General features: G+C 43.8%; 1 protein-coding gene across 2 annotated transcripts in view; it reads right to left on the minus strand.

Moving 5' to 3' along the window:
- Positions 1-12378: 12378 nt before the first annotated feature.
- Positions 12379-20113, minus strand: part of TMEM185A (transmembrane protein 185A) — a 47226-nt gene continuing 39491 nt past the window's right edge. The window contains exons 5-7 of one of the 2 annotated variants that reach the window (XM_008273468.4): positions 16345-16521; positions 15643-15766; positions 12379-14035 (exon numbers count right to left, since the gene is read on the minus strand). In XM_008273468.4, the coding sequence (XP_008271690.2) occupies positions 13791-14035; positions 15643-15766; positions 16345-16521 (546 nt within the window). In that variant the 3' untranslated portion in view covers positions 12379-13790. Of the gene's footprint in view, positions 14036-15606; positions 15767-16344; positions 16522-20113 lie in introns of both variants that reach the window. The other variant, XM_051831611.2, reaches the window with a different exon arrangement.

The raw sequence follows: 20113 nt of genomic DNA on the forward strand, positions 1-20113 counted from the left end.
GAGAGAGGGCCCTCACCAGAACTGAGCTGATGTCAGGGCCATGCCTTCAAGTCTCTACAATTAGAAGATGATTATACCTCTTCTTCATAACTAGCCTGTGTAAGGCATTTTATTTTAGTGACAGGATGGCTGAAGCAGTCAAAATAATGTGCTATTACTAAGTTTGGTAAAATATGCAATGTTTTACTGGAAGATAAGTTTTTCAATTTATTTGGAGAATGAGGATTTTAAGAGTTTAAGAATTTGGGGCTAGCATTGTGGCTCAGTGTGGTAAGCTGTGACTTGTGATGGTGGCATCCCATATCAGAGCTTTGGTTCAAGTCCCAGATGCTCTGCTTCTGAAGCAGCTCCCTGTTGTTGTACCTGGGAAGTCAGCAGAAGATGGTCCAACTAATTCTGGTCCTTCCTTCTACCTGGGAAACCTGGGTGGAGTTCCTGGCTCCTGGCTTTGATCTGGTTCAGCCCTGGCTGTTAGAGCCATTTGCAGACTAAACAAAGATCTCTTTATCTCCATCTGGCCCTCTCTCTGTAACTCTGCCTTTCAAATAAATAAAACAAATATTTTAATTACAACTGCCCTGTAATATGTCCTGAAATCTGGTATTGTGATGCCTCTGGCTTTGTTTTTGTTGTACAAGATTGCTTTAGCTATTCAAGGTCTCCTGTGTCTCCATATGAATTTCAGCATCGCTTTTTCCAGATATGAGAAGAATGTCTTTGTATTTTGTTGGTATCCCATTGAATCTATAAATAGCTTTTGGGAGAATGGACATTTTGATGATATTGATTCTTGCAATCCATGAGCATGGAGGATTTTTCCATTTTTTGGTATTCTCTTCTATTTCTTTATGATTTTGTAATTCTCATCGTAGTATCTTTATCGTCCTTGGTTAAGCTTATTCCAAGGTATTTGATTGTTTTTGTGGCTATTGTGAATGGGATTGATCTTGGAAGTTCTTTCTCAGCCATGGCATTGCCTGTGTATACAAAGGCTGTTGATTTTTGTGCACTGATTTTAGATCCTGCTACTTTGCCAAACTCTTCTATGAGTTCCAATAGTCTCTTAGTAGAGTTCTTTGGATCCTCTAAATGGAGAATCATAGCATCTGCAAAGAGGGATAGTTTGACTTCTTCCTTCCCAATGTGTATTCCTTTAATTTCTTTTTCTTGCATAATGGCTCTGGCTAAAACTTCCAGTAGTATATTGAATAGCAGTGGTGAGAGTGGGCATCCCTGTCTGATACCAGATCTCAGTGGAAATGCTTCCAACTTTTCCCCATTAAATAGGATGCTGGCCATGGTTTTTTCCTAAATTGCTTTGATTGTATTATAATCAAAACAGCATGTTACTGGTACAGAAACAGATGCATAGACCAAAGGAACAGAATAGAAACACCAGAAATCAATCCAAACATCTACAGCCAACTTATATTTGGTCAAGGATCTAAAACCAATTCTGGAGAAAGAACAGTCTATTCAATAAATGGTGCTGGGAAAACTGAATTTCCACATGCAGAAGCATGAAGCAAGACCCCTACCATTCACCTTACACAAAAATCCACTCAACATGGATTAAAGACCTAAATCTATGACCCGACACCAACAAATTATTAGAGAACATTGGAGAAACCCTGCAAGATATAGGTACCAGCAAAGACTTCTTGAAAAGACCCCGGAAGCACAGGCAGTCAAAGCCAAAATTAACAATTGGGATTGCATCAAATTGAGAATTTTCTGTATGGCAAAAGGAACAGGAAAGTGAAGAGGCAACCAAGAGAATGGGAAAATATATTTGCAAGCTATTCAACAGATAAAGGGTTAATAACCAGAATCTACAAAGAGATCAAGAAACTCCACAACAACAAAACAAACAACCCACTTAAGAGATGGGCCAAGGACCTCAATAGACATTTTTCAAAAGAGGAAATCCAAATGGCCAACAGACACATGAAAAAATGTTCAGGATCACTAGCAGTCAGGGAAATGCAAATCAAAACTACAGTGAGGTTTCACCTCACCCCAGTTAGAATGGCTCACATTCAGAAATCTACCAACAATAGATGCTGGCGAGGATATGGGGAAAAAGGCACACTAACCCACTGTTGGTGGGAATGCAAACTGGTTAAGCCACTCTGGAAGTCAGTCTGGAGATTCCTCAGAAATCTGAATATAGCCCTACCACAAAACCCAGCCATCCCACTCCTTGGAATTTACCCAAAGGAAATTAAATTGGCAAACAAAAGAGCTGTCTGCACCTCAATGTTTATTGCAACTCAATTCACAATAGCTAAGATCTGGAACCAACCTAAATGCCCATCAACAGAAGCCTGGATAAAGAAATTATGGGACATGTACTCTATAGAATACTATACAGTAGTAAAAAACAATGAAACCCGGTCATTTGCAACAAGATGGAGGAATCTGGAAAACATCATGCTGAGTGAAATAAGCCATTCCCAAAGGGACAAATATCCTATGTTCTCCCTGATGGGTGACAACTGACCGAGCACCAAAAAGGAAACCTGTTGAAGTGAAATGGACACTGTGAGAAACAGTGACTTGATCAGCCCTTGCCCTGACTGTTGATGAACAATTTACTACTTTATTCCTTTTAGAATTTTTTTGTTCTACTTAATACTCTTGGTTGAACTCCTGTAATTAATACACAATTATTCTTAGGTGTTGAAACTTAACTGAAAAGTGATCCTTGTTAAATATACGAGTGGAAATAAGGGAGGGAAGAGATGTATAATTTGGGATATGCTCAATCTGAGTTGCCCCACATGGTAGAGTTAGAAACGTGCCAGGGGATTCCAGTTCAACCCATCAAGGTGGCGTGTACCAATGCCATCTCACTAGTCCAAGTGATCAATTTCAGTTCACAATTGATCATAATGATAGGTCTAAGAGTCAAATGGATCACATAAACAAGACTAGTGTCTGCAAATACTGATAGAATAAAAAAGGGAGAGAATGATCCAACATGGGAAACGGGATACACAGCAGACTCATAGAATGGCAAATGTCCTAAACAGCACTCTGGCCTCAGAATCAGCCCTTAAGGCATTCAGATCTGGCTAAAAAGCCCATGAGAGCATTTTAGGCATGAAATGCCAAGACACTTTTCCAAAAAAAAAATTGAAATGACCTAAATGAAAGATCTCTGCAAGTCATATCCCACATTTCTTACTTTTGTGTGTAACAAGAGTCTATTTTCATTTACATGGTAAGATTCAATTAAGAAATATTTATAACTATATACCAAATGATATGACATACACACAATTTTAAACTGTATATGTTAAATATCACAAATGAGAAAATTTGTAATATTTGTCTTTTAGAATCTGGCTTATTTCATTCATCATCATGATCTGACATTTGCATCTATTTTGTTGCAAATGTCAGGATTTCATTCTCTCTCTCTTTTTTTTTTTGCAATAAGTACTATTTGGTTGTGTATATTTACAACTTTTTTCATCCAATCATCAGTTGATAGACATCTAGGTTGATTCCATATCTTAGCTATTATAAATTGAGGGTGGAGATGTACAGTTTGGCACATGCTAACTCAGACTTACCCCTAATAGTAGAGCTAGAAACATGCTAGGGGATTCCAAATGAATGCCATCTTACTAGTCAAAGTGATCAGTTTCAGTTCATAATTGATCATAATGATAGTATTAAATGTCAAAGGGATCACATAAACAAGACTGGTGTCTGCTAATAATAGCTAATAGAATTAAAAAGTAGGGAACGATCCAACATGGGAAGCAGGATACACAACATACTCATAGAATGGCAGTTGTCCTAAACAGCACTCTGGCCTCAGAATCAGCCCTTAAGGCATTCAGATCTGGCTAAAAAGCCCATGAGAGTATTTCAGGCATGGAAAGCCAAGACACTGTGGCAAAAAAAAGTGACCTAAATGAAAGATCTCTGTGAGTGAGATCCCAGCGGAAAGAACGTGCCATCAAAGAAGGAGGTAGCTTTCTCTGAAGGGAGAACTTCGACTTTGATTATGGCCTTGTCTAAGTAAGGTCGGAGTTTGTGAACTCAAGAGGCTTCAAGGCCGGTGCCACAGCTCACTAGGCTAATCCTCTGCCTTGCGGCGCCAGCACACCGGGTTCTAGTCCCAGTCGGGGCGCCGGATGCTGTCCCAGTTGTCCCTCTTCCAGGCCAGCTCTCTGCTGTGGCCAGGGAGTGCAGTGGAGGATGGCCCAAGTGCTTGGGCCCTGCATCCCATGGGAGGCCAGGATAAGTACCTGGCTCCTGCCATCGGATCAGCGCTGTGCGCCGGCCACAGCGCGCCGGCCACGGCGGCCATTGGAGGGTGAACCAATGGCAAAGGAAGACCTTTCTCTCTGTCTCTCTCACTGTCCACTCTGCTTGTAAAAAAAAATAAGAGGCTTCCATAGCCTTTGCAGCTCATGACAAGAGCCTTGGGTGATTACTGATGTCATTAATAAGAGTGTCAATTGTTAATTCAACAACGGGAGTCACTGTACACTTTCTCCCCATGTAGGATCTCTGTCCTTAATGTGTTGTACTAAGTGAATTAATGGTAAAACTACTACTCAAACAGTACTTTTTACTTTGAGTATCTGTGATGGGTGCAAACTGTTGAAATCTTTAATTAGTAAAGATATATAAAGATAATTGAAAATGAATATAAATTGAAAATGTACATAAAGATAATTGAAAATGAATCTTGGTGAAGAATGGGATGGGAGAGGGAGTGGGAGATGGGATGGTTGCGGGTGGCAGGGAGGTTATTGGGGGAAAAGCCACTACAATCCGAAAGTTGTACTTTAAAAATTTATATTTATTAAAGTTTAAAAAAAGAAAATGCTATATTTTATCAAATGCTTTCCCTGCATCTATTGAGATAATCATATTGTTTTTTATCTTTCATTTTCTTTATGTGATATACCATGTTTATTGATTTGCATATGGTTCAACATATGCAATTCAATAATTCCCACTTGGTCTAGATGGATGACCTTTTGGATGTGTTGTTGGAGTTAATTTGCTAATATTTTTGCTGATTATTTATGCATCTATATTTATTAGAGATATTGGTCTATAGTTCTTTTTTTTTGTTGTTGTGTCTTTTTTCTGGTTTTGGAATTGGGGTACTGATGGCCTCATAAACTGAATTTGGAAGTGTTCCCTCCCTTTCAATCATTTTGAATAATTTAAGAAGACTCTGGATTAGTTCCTCCTTAAAACTTTGGTATAATTCAGTAATGAATCCATCTGGTCCTGGGCTTTCCTGTTAGGAGGCTCTTTTTATTGATCCAATCTTAGTATTGGTTGTTGGTCTATTCAGTTTTTCTATTCCTTTGTGCCTCAATTTTGGTAAATTATTTGTGTCCAAAAACCTATCAATTTCTTTTTTTTTTTTTGACAGGCAGAGTGGACAGTGAGAGAGAGAGACAGAGAGAGAAAGGTCTTCCTTTTGCCGTTGGTTCACCCTCCAATGGCCGCCGCTGCAGCCGGCGCACCGCGCTGATCCGATGGCAGGAGCCAGGATCCAGGTGCTTTTTCCTGGTCTCCCATGGGGTGCAGGGCCCAAGCACCTGGGCCATCCTCCACTGCACTCCCTGGCCATAGCAGAGAGCTGGCCTGGAAGAGGGGCAACCGGGACAGAATCCGGCGCCCTGACCGGGACTAGAACCCGGTGTGCCGGCGCCGCAAGGTGGAGGATTAGCCTATTGAGCCACAGCGCCGGCCTAATTTCTTCTAGATTTTTAAATTTGTTGGCATATATCTCTTTGTAACCATATCTTCTTCTTATTTTTATGGCTGTGATTTCAGTTGTAACATATCTTTAATCTGTAATGCTATTAATTTGTGTTTTCTCACGTGTTTGGTTAGTTGTGCCAATGAATTACCAATTATGTTTATTTTTCAAAAAATACAGCTCTTAATTTCACTGATTGTATAGTTTTAAATTTCTAATTTGCTTATTCTCTAGTTTTTTATTATTTCATTATTCCTACTAACTTTGTGTTTAGTTTCTTGTAGTCTGTCTAGATCCTTGAGATGTTAGATCAGTTATTTGATAATTTTCCAATTTTTTGATGTAGGCACTTTTTGCTATAAACTTTCCTCCTAACACTGTTTTTGTTGTATCTCCTGAGCTTTGATATGTTGTGTTTTCATTTTCATTCATTTCAATTATTTTTTTCATTTCCATTTTAATTTCTTCTATCACCCATTATTTATTCAGGAGCATGTTGTTCAGTCTTCATGTGTCATTATATTTCCTAGAGTTTCTTTTGTTAATTTCCAGCTTCATTTCATTGTGGCCAGAGAAGATACATGATATGATATCATTTTTTTGTATTTGTTGAGACTTGTTTTATAGCCTTGTATATTGTCTATCTTAGAGAATATTCCCTGAACGGATGAAAGGAATGTGTATTCTGTAGATGTGGGATGGAATGTTCTGTAGATATTTATTAGGTCCATTTGTTATATATTGTAGATTAACTGTGTTTTTTTATGATTTTTCATCTGGTTAATCTATCCATTGATGAAAGTGGAGTGTTGAATTTCCCCATTATTACCGTACTGGAGCTTATGTCTCCCTTTCAGTCCATTAACATTTGTTTTATAAAACTGTGTGCCCTGGCAGGCGCCACGGCTCACTTGGCTAACCCTCAGCCTGCGGCGCCGGCACCCTGGGTTCTAATCCCAGTTGGTGCGCTGGATTCTGTCACGGTTGCCCCTCGTCCAGTCCAGCTCTATGCTGTGGCCTGGGAAGGCAGTGGAGGATGGCCCAAGTGCTTGGGCCCAGCACCCACATGGGAGACAAGGAGGAAGCACCTGGCTCCTGGCTTCGGATTGGCGCAGTGCACCAGCTGTAGTGGCCATTTGGGGGGTGAACCAATGGAAGGAAGACTTTTCTCTCTGTCTCTCTGTCTCTAACTTTGCCTGTCAAAAAAAAAACAAAAAAAAAAACAACTGGGTGCCCTGGCATTGGATGCATATACATTTATAGTAGTCACATCTTGTTGAATTGATCCGTTATTCAAAGTCCATTTTTTCTGATATACCTATTCCTGTACATTTTTGATTTCCATTGCATGGAATATCTTTTTTCCATCCTTTCACTTTCAGTTTGTATGTATCTTTAATGGTGAGGTACGTTTCTTGTAGGCAGCATACAGCTAGGTCTTTTTTTTAAAATCTATTCACCAAAATGTATGTTTTAACTGGAGTATTTAGTCCATTTGCAATCAAGGTTATTATAGATAAGTAATGGCTTTGTCTAGCCATTTTTCCGTAAGTATTCCTATTGTTTGTTTTCAGTCTTTTTGTTCTTTTATAAAGTTTTCTGCCTTCACATTCTTTCATATGCTGATTGTATTCCTGTTTATGTGTCTAGTATATCCTTATGTGTCTAGGCTGGCTGGGTGGTGACAAATTCTTTCAATTTTTGCTTGTCTTGGAAGGTTTTTATTTCAATGTAATTTATGAGTAAGAATTTTTCTGGGTAAAGTATTTTGGGTTTGTAGAGATTTTTATTTTGTTTTTGTTTTAGGCCTTGGACTATATCTGTCCTTTCTCTCCTGGCCTGTAGTGTTTCTATTGATCAATCTGCTTCCAATCTGATGGAAATTCTGTATTGATGGCATTTCTGTATTGTAAGTGTTAGGATATTCTCTTTAAATTTTGCTTTTTTTAAAGGTTAGCTGATTTGTTTGAAAGTCAGAATTACAAAGGGAGGTAGGGGAGGAGGGAGGGGAGAGGGGAGAGGTGAGAGGGGAGAGAGAGAGAGAGAGAGAGAGAATCTTCCATCTGATGGTTCACTCCCCAGATGATCACAAGGGCCAGGACTGGGCCAGGCTGAAGCCAGTAGCTAGGAGCTTCTTCCAGGTCTTCCATGCGAGTAGCAGGGATCCAAGCACCTAGGGCATATTCCGCTGCTTTCCTAGGGCATTAGTAGGGAGCTGGAACAGAAGTGGATATGGGATGCTGGCATTACAGAAAGAGTCTTTATCCAGTATGCCACAACACTGGCCCTTGTGTTTTACTTTTGAAAGTTTGACTATAATGTGTCGTGGTGAAGAACTTTTCTGATCATACGTATTTGGGGTTCTATGTGCTTACTGTATTTAGATATTTATATGTTTCTCCAAGATTGGGAAATTTTCTGATATTATTTCACTGAATAAGTTTTATAAGCCATTGTTTTTACCCATACCTTCAGGAACTCAGAGAGGACCTCTGCCATACCACTTCTGGTTTAGGGGGTGGGTCTATCATGCCGTGAGTGGCTTGGTGAGTCCTGGTGTCCCACACTTGGAGACGCTTCATCTTCTACTTGCTTAGTGCCTGGAGGAGACTTGAGGTCCTCTGGCTCACCCTTCACATTTCCTTAGTGCAGATATCATAACCACTCTCCTCTTAATCCTCACAAAGAGTTGAGCGGAATATCATCTAAAGAGACTTCAGTAGAACTGCCACCATCATTCCCAGTTAAAAAAAAGAAAAAATCCAGTCATGAGGATTGCCTGCACTTGTTATCAACCTGTGTCCCCATGCAATAGGATTCCAGTGCTCCTGGAAGGACATCATAGGAAATGTAACAGTCCCAGAAGGAAGCTGCAGACTCAGCATTCACCAACTTATGCAAGCATTTCAACCTGGGAAAATGCTTGAAATTGGCATATTAGGAAGCACACCAGGCCAGTGAAGAGGGACTGTGAAGTAGAAGATCAGGGCAAGGATTTGGTGCCTTCACAATGCAGTGTCAGCAGCAATAGAATCAACCCTGGTGCGGAGTCCTTGGTCACAGGCCCTTTGTGCTAGGGGCTATGACAAGACCAGCAGGTTTGTGTCACCTTCATTGGATACCCTCAAGCATTGGTGTAGCTAATATCCAAATATGGGCTGGGAGGACACTATTTTACTAAGAAACAATCCCCTACCTACTCCTATTATAATTTAAAGTGATATGGAGACACAGAAGAACATCCACCACTAGGTGACATTGGTCCTTGAGGAAGACTCCAGCTCCAGTGACCCAATGGCTATAATAATTTGCACACTGGAAACCAGCTGGCCCCATTCTCAGAACATTCTCCATATTATCCCTCAGCCAAGGTCATCACGACCTGGAGAGGGGTACAGACCCAATAAACAGCTCCATACCCAACCATCCCCCATCTGAGGCCACCCAATTTGCACCAGATAGTAGTCTGGGAACATCTACCCAACTGAAGCCAGTGCCTCAGACGTGTTGCCCCTCAAAAGGCTTGCAATCCCATACTTTGTTCAGGGAATAGACTAGTCTGTCTTGGAAGAAAAGCTTGGTGAGGCATTAAAATGTGTGGACATACTGCCACATTTTGCTGAAGCTACAGAGGTTTAACTGGGCATGAAGCTCTTCCTGCATTCCCTTTCCAACACTTGGTTGGGGCTGCTCCTTTCCAGAATCTCCTGAAACAATTTTGCATTGATCCCTGTATGATTCCACAGTCATCCCACCAGACGGATGCACACTAATTGCTGCTGATGCTGGTCCAAAGTTTTTAGGAAAGGGAAGTAAGAAGAGATACCTCCCTTCCCTCTGAAGGTATCTCAGAAGCAAGGTGTGGCTTTTTCAGGGAAGGCTCTTATATGAGAGCTTGGAGAGTGGATCCTTCAAGCAGCAGCCTTAAGTCAGGGGGCTCAGAAGACATGTGGGACATCTACGGCATAAGATGGACATTCTGTGGGTCACTCTGTGTTGGGTAGGGGTCACCTATTGAATGAAGGTTTCAGGGCTGGTGCTGTGGAGTAGCAGGTAAAGCCACCGCCTGCAGTGCTGGCTTCCTATATGGGTGCCAGTTCGAGTCTCGGCTGCTCTACTTCCAATCCAGCTCTCTGCTATGACCTGGAAAGTGGTGGAAGATGACCCAAGTCTTTGGGCCCCTGCACCCATGTGGGAAGACCCGTAGGAGGCTCCTGGCTTTGGATCGGCACAGCTCCGGCCATTGTGGTCATCTGGGGAGAGAACTGGCAGATGGAAGACCTCTCTCTCTGCCTCTCCTTCTCTCTCTGCATAACTTTTTCAAATAAATAAATAAATCTTAAAAAAAAAAACAAAAAAGAATGAAGGTCTATTTCTGCCAGACAAGGGTCTTTCTCTGCTCAAGGAAGGTCGCTCTTTGCACACACTGAGGGAACTCCTATATCCAGAGGAAAATACACCATTTCTTTTCTTTTCTTTTCTTTTTTGACAGGCAGAGTGGACAGTGAGAGAGAGAGAGAGAGAAAGGTCTTCCTTTGCCATTGGTTCACCCTCCAATGGCCGCCGTGGCCAGTGCGCTGCAACCAGTGCACTGCGCTGATCCAAAGCCTGGAGCCAGGTGCTTCTCCTGGTCTCCCATGGGGTGCAGGGCCCAAGCACTTGGGCCATCCTCCACTGCACTCCCTGGCCACAGCAGAGAGCTGGTCTGGAAGAGGGGCAACCTGGACAGAATCCGGCACCCCGACCAGGACTAGAACCTGGTGCACCGGTGCCGCAAGGCAGAGGATTAGCCTACTGAGCCACGGCGCCGGCTGGAAAATGCACCATTTCAAAGCTGTGCTTCTGGCCCCCAGGACTACTTTCCTCACTTGTAACCATATGTGATGGTTCGTCCATGGTTCACATAAATCTGAGAGTAGCATGGCCAGTAAGAATCCCTTTATAATAAGCAGCTCCAGGACATCACAAAAGGAGTCAGGTTGCTTGGGAGTGGAATCACAACATATCCAGCCAATGGTCAACATAAAAGACCTCAGCTAGTCAAAGGACCTGTCAATGCATCAACATCTGGTCCACGTGCAGCCATCTCCATGAGAAGATGACCACAGTGCCTGTCTGTGCTGAAGGCAGCCTGTCAAAACTCAGGCATAAGCCATGAGCTGCCTTCTTATTCTTGAGATTTCAGGAAATGGCAGAGCTACATTAAAACCCTGACTAAAGAAGTTCAGAAATGCTTGTGGGAGCCCAAAGGCCAGGTGCTGCCACACAAGGTCTAGGCCTTTAAACAGACAGCCAAGTCCAGTACAGTGTCCATGGGCTGCAGTCACACATCATCCTTTGAACACTGTCACAGCTGGGGTGGCAGTGTGCTCCCTATAGACCATGTAAGGTACTCATACCATTGGTTAGGATGAGGCAAATGGCAAATCATGTTAGGTCAATGGGTCAAGTCACTGTTGACTTTGTGGCCTGGTGGGGAATAGAAGTTGCCACCTATCTTGCCTCTCCTCAGCCTGCCTGTGTCTCCATCCAAGCAAAGAGAGCCTTCTCTGGGTCTATATGGTCACGCTGTGACAGGGAGTTTGGCTACTGGCCTTCACGTCTTATTTTCTTTGACAGATGTCTCCAGAGAGATATGTGTGGGTTTGTGCCTGGTATTTGATCTCTACAGTTGTTCCTTTGGGGTGTGGTGCTAGGTCAGGAGGGAGGCATTTATCCAAAGAAGATGGTGTCACATTGTCCCCATACACAGGGCCAGCCCTCCACACATTAGCCCTATGTGATTCTGGATATGGAGCTCAATGATATTTTAGAGATTTTCATGCACCAATAAGGCATCATCTATATTTGAGACATCATGATCCCAAGGCCCTCTGGCATCACAGGTAAGGGTCAGGGGCCTGCAGGCAGATAGCCAACATTAGTGTCTCAAATTGGTTATTTCCTAGCTTTAAGCAGGTTACTTCACTTCTCTTAGCTCCCATTTCCTTATGGGAACAAAAGCAGTCCCACCTGCTTTCTGGAGTTGTGAAGACTCAATGGGATTTATAGGCAGGACCAAGGCCCCTTACGTTGTCATGGATACTTGCTGTTACTTAAGATGGTGTTTTCTGGAACGTCAAGTGTCATGCCTAATGACTACAGAAAGGCCCCATCTGTGCCCTTTGGATACCTTCATGAGACCCTTCAGTCAACAGCAAGTGGTGGATTTTGTTTTAATGTTTGTGAACCATGAGCTGCTACACCGCCTGAGTTAATATCTTAGTAAAGTGTAGCTAGGGCAAGTTAGACAGAAATCAAAAAGAACATTGTTAATCTGCAATTCTCAGTTGTTGCATGTCCAGACAATGCCTCGGGAACACTGCCAAGGCGATTTCCACTGTAGACTATCTTGGAATACCAGGAATGCTCTAGAAAGCCTCCTCAGGTGTAACCATGATGGTTTGGCATTCCCTGGCCAGTGGAAGGACCTCAATGACATTCCTTTTTTCCCTCCATATACCCTTCAGGATGTGCAGCTAGCCCCACCAGCCTCAGAAGCTTGGGGTGACTAGAGGCTGCCATTCATGCTAGCTAAGAACCATTGAGGTTTCCCTGATCTTTTGTGATATAAGATACATACAGTGCACCTGTAAAATGAGGAAACTGTTTATTGAACAGCTAAGGGGAGCAAAAATAGTGGATTTAGCTATTTTGATTTTTACACACAGAGCAGGAAATACTACACCATTCTGTTCTCCTTTTCCCTCCATTCATAAAAGGCCAGTTCCAGGGGCAGATTCAGGTATGTGTGGGGCTTAAATTATGCCTGATATAGGCCATCTAGCAGTTGTCCATGTTAAAATCCCACATTTCCTTTAGGGTGAGAATATCCACACTCCTCATCCTCCTTTAAAAGTGAACTATGTGCTTTCTTGCAGAAGGATAGCCCACTTGCAGGACTGGATCCAGAGCTAGAACTAGAAGTGCCCAGAGGAACTGTGATCACATGTGACAGCCTCAAGCCTGCTCCAAAGTGCTACAGTTGCTGGCAGACAAAGCTCTGGACCTGAACACAGACCCCACTCCATAGCCATTACTACTCTGCACTGCTCCAGAGTGTCCTGCCTCAGGTAATGCTTTTGAGGGGGTGTTGCTAGCTGGTGTTCATCACATGTTAGAGAAGCACAGGCCATCTCTTGCTCCTTGCAGCAGCTCTGGCAGAGGCAGTGACTACGTGCACAGGGGAATTCCAGGGTATCCATGGCATGTCCCCTGCTGGTGTGGCATTTCCTTGGGGCAGCGCCGGAGCGCTGCCACCTTCTTCTGCAGCAGAACATGTCCATCCCTGGCACAAGCTTGTAAAAAAATACTTTAACAGGATATACTATACAGAACTAGGATCTGACACTGTATATTACAAAGCTAAAATATTTGTATAAATACTGTACAGGCATGGAGTCACTCCACTGGAATGGGCTCACCGATGAAGGCATTGAAAGCTGCTGTGGATACTCCCAGAGCAAACTACTCCAAAGTAGGAACAGGGTAAAGGATGTCTGTACTGTGTCTACACACGTCACATGATGCATCCAAGACATCTTATAGTTCCTACTGACCACCCACAACAGGACACTCTGAGCTACATGTGCAGGCAGGCCCTGTTGAAAACATTTTTAAACACTTTGGATGGGAATTTAATACTTTGGAAAACTCCCATGTAGATTAGCTTCTCCTTCTGTGGGCCTATTAAGGTAGCTGTGCCACAGTGGGGATGATGGAGCCCAGCAAGTGCCTCTGGTATCCACCAGGGTGAGGCTGGCCTCACCTTTCATGTTCTTCCTGGCATCCACGTCGCATGGACACCTGACCCAGTCCCCTGCCATGTCCGCATCCCATCATGGTGAGTAGCTGATTGGCACTGAATGCAAACAAGGCATGAGATGGACTTCCCTGGAGGCCCAGCTCCAGTTCTGGGTCTGAGTTGGGGGGTGAACAAGAGGCAGAGAAAGGTGGAGAGAGGGTACGTCCCAGTCCACTTACACTCTGTCCCTGAGAGTGGCATTTAATCTGGCATTTCTATATTCAGTTTGGGAGGAGGCAGGACATACTTTCCAGGGCTCTGGGTAATAACCACTCTGGCCTTCTTTCGAAACATAGGAGCAATTTTAGGGGGTTCTGGAACTGGGGTTTCTTCTGTTTCTTCATTGTCTTCATGATGGAGGTCATATGAAATGTTTCCATATTCTCTCAGAAATGGGAAGATTTCTAGCAGAAATTGGCAGAAATCTTTGCGAATTCCAAACCACCCTGAAAAACAAGAATGTACTTTTTCACATGGTAGACTCCACTGGTTTTTGGGCTTTCTCTTCTGAATGATAAATTTCACTTACCTGTTGGAAATTTTACTTCACCCAGATTCCTCAGAAATGAAGACAGCCCAGGGCCTGAATGCCCAATATAGAGAAGAAGTATGTATGACCTATAGCTCCAGGGTTCCCTAGGTAGAATTTCTGGTCCTGTAGTGACAGCACCTCAGGTTCACAACTTCCAAATCAGAAACTGTGGGGTGAGGTAGGGCCAAGAAATCCCCTTAGCCTGGCCTGCAGGGATTCTGGGGGTGCTCATGTTTGAGAATTACTACCCTAGTTGAGTGTCCAGTGCCTGTGGGGCATAGATTCTATTGTCTGCCTCTCAGTACTCTGCACTAGATAAACTCATGGATGACAATGAATGTCTTCCAAGAGGATTTATGTCTCATTTGGCATCCAGGAGGACATGAGGCATGTACTGCTCCAAGCCAGGAAGCAGTTGGAGCTCATGGAGCCACTTCACAGGTGTATCTCCAATGCCCACTATCTTCTCTGTATACCATGGGTCCTCCTGAGGCTTGTTCCCCTCTCTGGGGACAACAGGAGTCCTGGTGCCTATTGCCCTCTCTGGGTACCAGAGGACCATCAGCTCAGTGCCAGTTTTCCCGGGATACAAGCAGCAAGTATAGCCTGGGCTGCAGGCTCAGCACTGCCCCTACCCGTATTGACTTCCAGAAGAGCAGTGTTCTGGGGTTACATGCAGTGGAGCTGACAGCCTCATGAGAAAGTGACCTTCCTCTCAGATAAATTCAAAATGGTGTTGTGGAACAGCAGGTAAAGGCACCACCTGCAACATCAGCATTCCATATCGGTGCTGGTTTATATCCTGGCTGCTCCACTTTGGATCCAGATCCTTACTAATGGCCTGGGAAATCAGTAGAAGATGGCCCAAGTAAGAGGGGCACTGCCACCCACATGGGAGACCTGATGACGCTCCTGGCTCCTGGTTTTGGCCTTGCCCAGCACTGGCTGTTGTGGCCATCTGGGGAGTGAATCAGTGGAAAGAAGATCTATCCCGCCTCCTATCCCCTGCTCTGTAACTCTTTCTATATAAATAAATAGATCTTTTTTAAAAAACTGCCACAGCATGCATTTTGGAAAGGAAGAGAGCCAGCAAGGTACACCTGATAAGACTCAGTGATGTCAGGAGTGACATGGGGAGGGAGAAGGACAAAAAGGGACAGGGGGTGGGGATGATTTCATGGGTTCTGATGGGAGATGTTGATTTCTCATCCCATACTCATGAGTGCTGGAAGGAGAAATCTTGATCCCCATTCTGCAGCAGGTGTTACAGGAGCTCAGAGAAGCTGCTTGTCTTGTTGGGTCCTGCCTCAGGCTGTAGCATGCACTGCAGGACAGCCATAGTGCAGGGCAGCACAAAGCCAGGGGGACAGCATGCAAGCCTTGTGCTTGGAAGGTCCTTGACCTTCTTTAGCCCTGCTTTTCCCATACACATGCCTAAATTGGGACTCCCCACCACCACCACCACCACCACCAACACACACTCACACACAAGTCAAGGGCTCTGGAGTGCTGAGTACATACAGTGGTTTCCTCCTTTCTGTCCAAATGTGGTTGCCATCAGAGTGATCAGCGAGAGCCACAGTGGGACAAATATTGGAATACACGAGAATGCGTTGTGGCCGTCCAGCTTGTGAACCAGCAGAATCTACAGAACGAGACAGTCCAGGTCCTATCGATACAACATCTGAAAACACAGCATCTCAAGTGACTTCAGTAGGCTGCCCAGCCCATCAGGCCTCACAGGGGAATGTCTGCACCCAAGGACCTGCAGAAAGCTGCCTGTCTTTTGGAGATAGAGTAAAACAAGCCTTCACATTACTCCTCAGGACCAAGCAAAAGTCCTTCTACTACGAAAGTTTCAGCACAAGTTTTAGGGGAAATTCCTTCTGGTGTTTGTCCTAAGGAGACATCAGTGCCCATTCTAGAATTCTCCACAGGACATAAACATGAAAATATGATACCCAAACCTTCTCTTTTGAAAAGTAGAAAGTCAACATACACATATGCATCCTGAGTAGCAAGGCACACATCCCACTGCCAGATTTGCCCTTCTCCAACAAGAGAGAAAGGGTTTCTCATTTTCCTGAAGTGTGTTCTCAGCCTGTTCTCCCAGAGGGGATCATCGCCATTTCCAAGGTAGCAGGCAGCCTTTCTAGACATGCAGGGTATTGTGGCAGGGAGAGTAGCATTCCGAGGTTGAGGAGGGGTCCTGTAGAAGCTTACCTCAAAAGTCAGGAGAGGCACGACAATGGTCATCCAGCTCAATGCCATGGTTATGTGAGTCCTTCGCTGCTCTGCAATCACATCCATAGAGCGCAAGAACAAGACAGACCACACGATGTAATAGAGGACCACGAGGCACAGAAAGGACATGAGAATCCACAAAGGGACACACACCACCTGAAGGAAGGAGCAGAGAGGCCATCTATTTAGAGCTTTTGATGCAGGCGTTGTTTTCACCCTGCTGGTCCTCTCAAGTTAGGACAGTCCTGCCTCCTAGGACTGCTGCGAGGATGGCCTTGAACAGAAGCTTATCCACCAGGGGCCTGTCTCAGGGACACCCTCAGTCACCAGTCCCTCTTTGCCCTTCTGTGCCAGCCTTGCATCCAATCTCAGTGTCCTTATTTTCTGTTAGGACTGCACTCACTCACACCTCACCTTATCACTCTCACATACTTTGTGACTCTGGCTTACAACTCTCACTCACTCTCACCTTACTCTGTCACTTGCATCTCAATGTGTCAGTCACTCACATCTCAGTATCACTCTCCCACTTCCACACATCACTCACAAACTCACACACTACATTGTGTCATTCACTCACACCTCACTATTTCACACTTCAATGTATCACTCACCTCACTCTCAAATCTGTCAGTTTCATACCTCATTCTGTGTCTCGTTCTCACCTGCATAACTCAGTCACACCTCACCCTTTCACTCACATACACCTTGCTCTGACTCACTCCATCACTCTCACCTGGTGCTCACACCTAAATGTGTCACTCACTCACATCTATCGGTCTCCCCCACCTCAGTCAAAATCACACACACCTCATTGTGTCACACACTCACACTCTGTCACTCACACATACCTCATTTAGTGAGTCACTCATGTCTCACTGTCACAAACTCAGTCACACCTCACTGTGGTACTCACACCTGTCACTCATTCACTCACACCTCACTGTGTCACTCATTCACACCTCACTATCACTCACTCTCACCTCACTGTCACACTCACCCATACCTCACTTTGACTCATTTGCTCATAAATGTGTTACTGAAAAACTCATACCTCACTGTGACACACCTCACTTTCACTCCATTTGCTCACACCTCAGTCTGCCATTCAGTCACACCTGCCACTCACCCACACTTAACTCTGTCACTCACATTCACTTCACTCTTACTCAGTTATACCTGTCACTCACATACTCACACTTATTATTCATTCATACCTCAGTGCTTCCCACACTTCATTCTGTCACTCATCTCTCTTTTACTGTTACACCTCACTCTGTCACTCATAATCAAACTCACACTTCAGTCTGTCCCTCACATATTCATTCACTCACACCTCACTTTCATACACATTCATTTATTCACTCATTTGCATTCACAAACTTTGTCCCACACTTAGGAACTAACTCTTTCACACACTCACATCTTGCTCTCTCACTCAGTGGGCCATTCAGTCATAGTCACTCACACTTTCTCAGACACTCAGGGACTCACACATATACTCCCATTGACTAAATCATACAATCACCCACTCACACAGTCACTCACTTATAGTCCCACACTCACACATCCTCACAAGTCACTTGCTCATTTACTCATAATTACACATTCATTCACATCCTCACTCACTCATTCTTATTCAGTGAAACAGTCACTTCCTCATTCAGTTACTCAACTCTCACACTTCCTCACTCATACTTATTTGCATATTCACTCACACACTGACTCACATTCAATACACTCATATACACTCAGAAAGTTACTGTTACTTATTCACTTATTCACTCAACTAACCTACTCATACACACAGAATTCATTCACACTCACTCACACATTCACTCAGGAAGTACCCCATACATTCTCTCACTGTTACTCACACATTCATCCATTCACACAGTTATGTACTCACACACACACACACACACACACACACATACACACTCACACAATCATGTGCTCACAGTCACCTCACTCACACACTTGCTTATACACACTCACACAGCTCACACACTCACTCCATTACCCACACATTCCCTCACTTATTGACTCATAAACTTACTCATTTACATACTCATTCAGGAAGTTACAAATTCACTAATTCTCACTCAGGAACTCTCACATTTGCTTACATACTCATTCACTTATTCACCCTCATATTCACTCACTCACTTACTCACATACTCATTCACTCACATACCTCATTCTCATTCAGAGTTCACACATTCACTCACTCAGAAACTCACACGCAATTGACACATCCAGTTACTCATTAACTCACCCCCTCACACATTCATACCGCTACCCCTAATCACTCACTGTCTCACTCCTAGTTATTTGGTGTCTCATATTCTGCAGTCACTCACGAAGGCTCTGCAGACCTCAGAGTTTCCAGACAGAACACAGCAGTGCTGTTACTCCTATGCACATACATAAGCTCTCACCCTGACATACTTTTCACAGGCAATACTTGCACAACCTGCTGGAAATACTCAGTCAACAAATTTGGGAACATGACCCTGGAAAATGTCTCTCAATCCCCACCCTATCAGTGAACTTGGCAGACTGATGTTGGGTAGGTGAGGCTACCCTGTCTCCACCACCATGATCAGGTGCATTCTGAGGATATTGCTGTCATGGCCAAAAGACCTTTTCTCACCTACACACAAGCCTACAGGATAACCCCTAGGGTATCACCTGGCCAGGTTCCTATGTGCCATCTTTCCTCCCTCCTACCCCTGCCCTCTCAGTTATCTCTTTTTCTTTTACTAGTTATCATGTAGCAAAACTGATCCTTTTCTCTCTATGAGTTTTAACATATACAGATTCACATAGCAACAGCCAGGGTTATCAGTCATCCAGTACAAATCACTTGTGCTGTCCCTTCACTGTCACACCATCACTCCATTGTAACTTCTAGCAAGCATAAGATCTGTTCTTTGTTACTATGTCTTTGCCTTTGTAAAAATGTTCATACAGCAAGTAACCTTTAGAGAGTGGCTTCTGTCAGCATCATCCCTTTGAGATTTGCCCCAGTCATTTTCTGTATCCACAGTCTCTCCCCTTCACTAAGCAGAAGTCCACTGCTTAGAAGACCACACTGTCTTTATCCTGCCACCCACTGAAGGTGGTTTCCAGCTCTAGGCTTTTACCAACAACCCAGTATAACAACTTGTGTTCTGGTTTTTATGGGGTGGCACATTTTCATTTCTCTAGGATAAAAATAAAGCCAGGAGTGGGACTGCTGGGACTCAAGCAAGTGCAGGTTTAACTGTGGAAGAAGTTGCCAAACTCTCCCACTGTCCCTACAAGTCTGCCTTAACTCCAGCCATGTGGAAGTATACCAGTTCCTCTGCACCTTCCCCAGCACTTGGCATTGCCGATGGTTTTCATGTGTACATTCCAGTAAATGTTATACAGGATGTCATCCTTTAGTTGGCCTTTCCCTAAAGGACAATGATACTGAGCATCTTTTCTTGTGCTTATCTGCTATGTGTTTATCCTTGTGTATATTGTCTACTTAAATTTTCTGCCAATTTTTAAATTAGGTATGTTTTCTTATTTTGAGTTTTTTTAATTTATTTATTTGACAGAGTTATAGACAGTGAGAAAGACAGAGAGAAAGGTCTTCCTTTCGTTGGTTCAGTCCCCAAATGGCCGCTATGGCTGGCACTGCGCTGATCCAAAGCCAGGAGCCAGGTGCTTCTTCCTGGTCTCTCATGCGGGTACAGGGGCCCAAGCACTGGGGCCA

Source organism: Oryctolagus cuniculus, chromosome X, assembly GCF_964237555.1.
Source record: "Oryctolagus cuniculus chromosome X, mOryCun1.1, whole genome shotgun sequence".
Classification (NCBI taxonomy): Eukaryota; Metazoa; Chordata; class Mammalia; order Lagomorpha; family Leporidae; genus Oryctolagus; species Oryctolagus cuniculus.